Raw genomic sequence first — 2501 nt, 5'->3', positions numbered from 1 at the left:
AATTTGTAGAGAAGGAGGGTTTCAAATTGTTTTGTAGTATTGCATGTCCTAAGTTGACCCTCCGTCAAGAGTAACCATTGTTAGAGATATATTTCAGCTCTATCTAGAAGAAAAAAAGAAGTTGAAAGATTTTGTAGTCAATCATTCCAAGAGGGTTTGTCTTACCACAAACACATGTACTTCGTTGCAAAACATTAATTACATGGTAATCACCGCACATTTTATTGATTCAGAATGGAATTTGCATAAAAGAATTTTCAACTTTTGTCAAGTTGCTAACCACAAGGGAGGGACTATTGGCAAGATTATTGAGAGTTGTTTATTGGAATGGAGAATCGATAAGGTTTTCTCTATCACAGATAATGCAAGTTCCAATGATATAGCTATTTCATATATTATGAGAAGACTTAGAAGTTGGAATTCATTTGTCTTAGATGGAGAAATATTACACATGAGGTGTTGTGCTCACATAATTAATTTGATTGTGAATGAACGGCTTAAAGAAATGCATGACTCCATTTCTAGTGTTCGTAATGTCGTGAGGTATGTTAGATCATCCCCCAAGAGATTGACAAAATTTAAAGATCGTGTTGAACGAGAAAAAATTAAATGTAGAGCACTTGTTTGTTTGGATGTGGCGACTCAATGGAATTCCACTTATTTGATGCTTGATCATGCCTTGGAATTTGAAAAAGCTTTCAAAGTATTAGAGGAAGAAGAATCAGATTATGTTGATTATTTCAAAGAGGGGGATCATGGAAACAAAAGAATAGGGCCACCAACCATTGATGATTGGAAAAATGTTGCAGTGTTTGTAAAGTTTTTGAAGGTTTTCTATGATGTCACTACGAAGATAAGTGGTTCTTTATATGTGACTTCTAATTCTTATTTTCATGAACTTTGGGGTATTCGAGAACTTTTAATTCAGTGGAGTACAAATGTGAACTCTGTTTTAAGTAGAGTTGAAATATGAAAGTTAAGTATGACAAATGTTGGGGCTCAGTGGAAAGAATTAATAAGTTGATATTCATAGCGGTGGTACTCGATCCTCGTTACAAATTGGATTACATATCATTTTGCTTTTCGAATATTTATGAAGATGCTATGGCTAAAGTGATGGTGGATGGCATAAAGAATTATTTAATTCGTTTGTATGATTACTACAAGTTTTATGATAATGCTCAAGATCATCATCAATCTGAATCAAGACTCACTTCTAAGTCCATGAGTATGGATATGGACACAATTGATGAAGAGAATTTCAGTGGTTCAATATTAGTATTATCAAGATACAAACGAAGAAGAGAAGAGCAACATTCACTCGAGTTAAAGAATGATGTGGATCGATATTTATCTGACCCTAGTGAAGAACTTGATGATAATTTTGATGTTTTGGCAGGGTGGAAAGCAAATGAGTTTAAGTATAGAGTTTTATCGAAAATTGCGCAAGATGTTTTGGCCGTTCCAGTGTCGACTGTATCTTCTTAATCAGGATTTAGTACGGGTAGAGGATTCTTGATTCTTTTAGGAGTTCTTTGACACCTAAAACAGGGGAAACTCTGATATGTACACAAAATTGGATCGGTAGAAAATCAGTATCGTTAGATATTCCTCAACAACTAGAAGATTTGGAGATTTGTTCTAAGATTGAGAATGGTAACTCCAAATCTATTTATTGTCTATTTGTTAAGATTATTGTGTATTGTTATATCACAATTTATATTTTATTTTTGAGATGATTTAAGACTATTTTATTTTTCAGATGATTTAGGACCTTCAAGTTCCACTAACGTCATGCAAGAATAATTATTTTTCAATGTAAGTAAAATATTTGAAGTTACACTATGCTTTATCCAAACAATCTTAAAACGGTACTAACTTTCAAGATGCTATTTTTCTTTTGTAGGAATTAAGAATGCAAGAGAGGGTTGGATAATTTAAAATTTTTAAATATTTTGTGGAATGGTGTAACTTTGGAATTAATTCATTGAATATTCTTTACATATTTATAGGTGAATTTTTAGGCATTTTGTTGAATGATTATATAGTGTGAATGTAGATCCACATTAGAATTGATTCATTGCATATTCTTTATATATTTATAGGTGATAATATGGATGCAATAGAGAGTTTGATATTTTTTATCTACAACTTAGAGGTAGTAATTGTTTTATCATTTTACGTCATACAAATTAATTTTTTTAAAATTTTTTTTGGACGAACTCAAACCCAACCCGAACCCAACCCAAAAATAGAGGGTTGGGTTGGAAATTTTTTTGGGTTGGGTTGGGTTACTAATCCAACCAACCCAAACTTCTGGGTTTGGTCAAAAAAATCCACCAACCCAACTCAACCCGGACCATGTACACCCCTAACTAGATTTTTGGTGGAGACTAAGTGACACTACCTGGATAGTTGATATAAGATCTACTATCAAGATTTATTCTTCTTTACATTTATATATAATTCTTGAAAAATACTTGATGAGGTAGAATAGATGC

The 2501-nt window shown here is 32.4% G+C and overlaps 1 protein-coding gene across 1 annotated transcript; it reads left to right on the top strand.

Moving 5' to 3' along the window:
• The first annotated feature begins 202 nt into the window (after window positions 1–202).
• On the top strand, window positions 203–1488 carry LOC111783595 (zinc finger BED domain-containing protein RICESLEEPER 2-like). The gene is made up of 2 exons (XM_023664515.1): window positions 203–905; window positions 1100–1488. The coding sequence occupies exons 1-2, from the start codon at window positions 203–205 to the stop codon at window positions 1486–1488; spliced, it is 1092 nt and encodes a 363-aa protein (XP_023520283.1).
• The last annotated feature ends 1013 nt before the right edge of the window (window positions 1489–2501 follow it).

The sequence above is a fragment of the Cucurbita pepo genome, chromosome LG20 (assembly GCF_002806865.2).
Source record: "Cucurbita pepo subsp. pepo cultivar mu-cu-16 chromosome LG20, ASM280686v2, whole genome shotgun sequence".
NCBI classification, from domain to species: Eukaryota; Viridiplantae; Streptophyta; class Magnoliopsida; order Cucurbitales; family Cucurbitaceae; genus Cucurbita; species Cucurbita pepo.
This window is presented reverse-complemented; position numbering and strand designations above follow the sequence as displayed.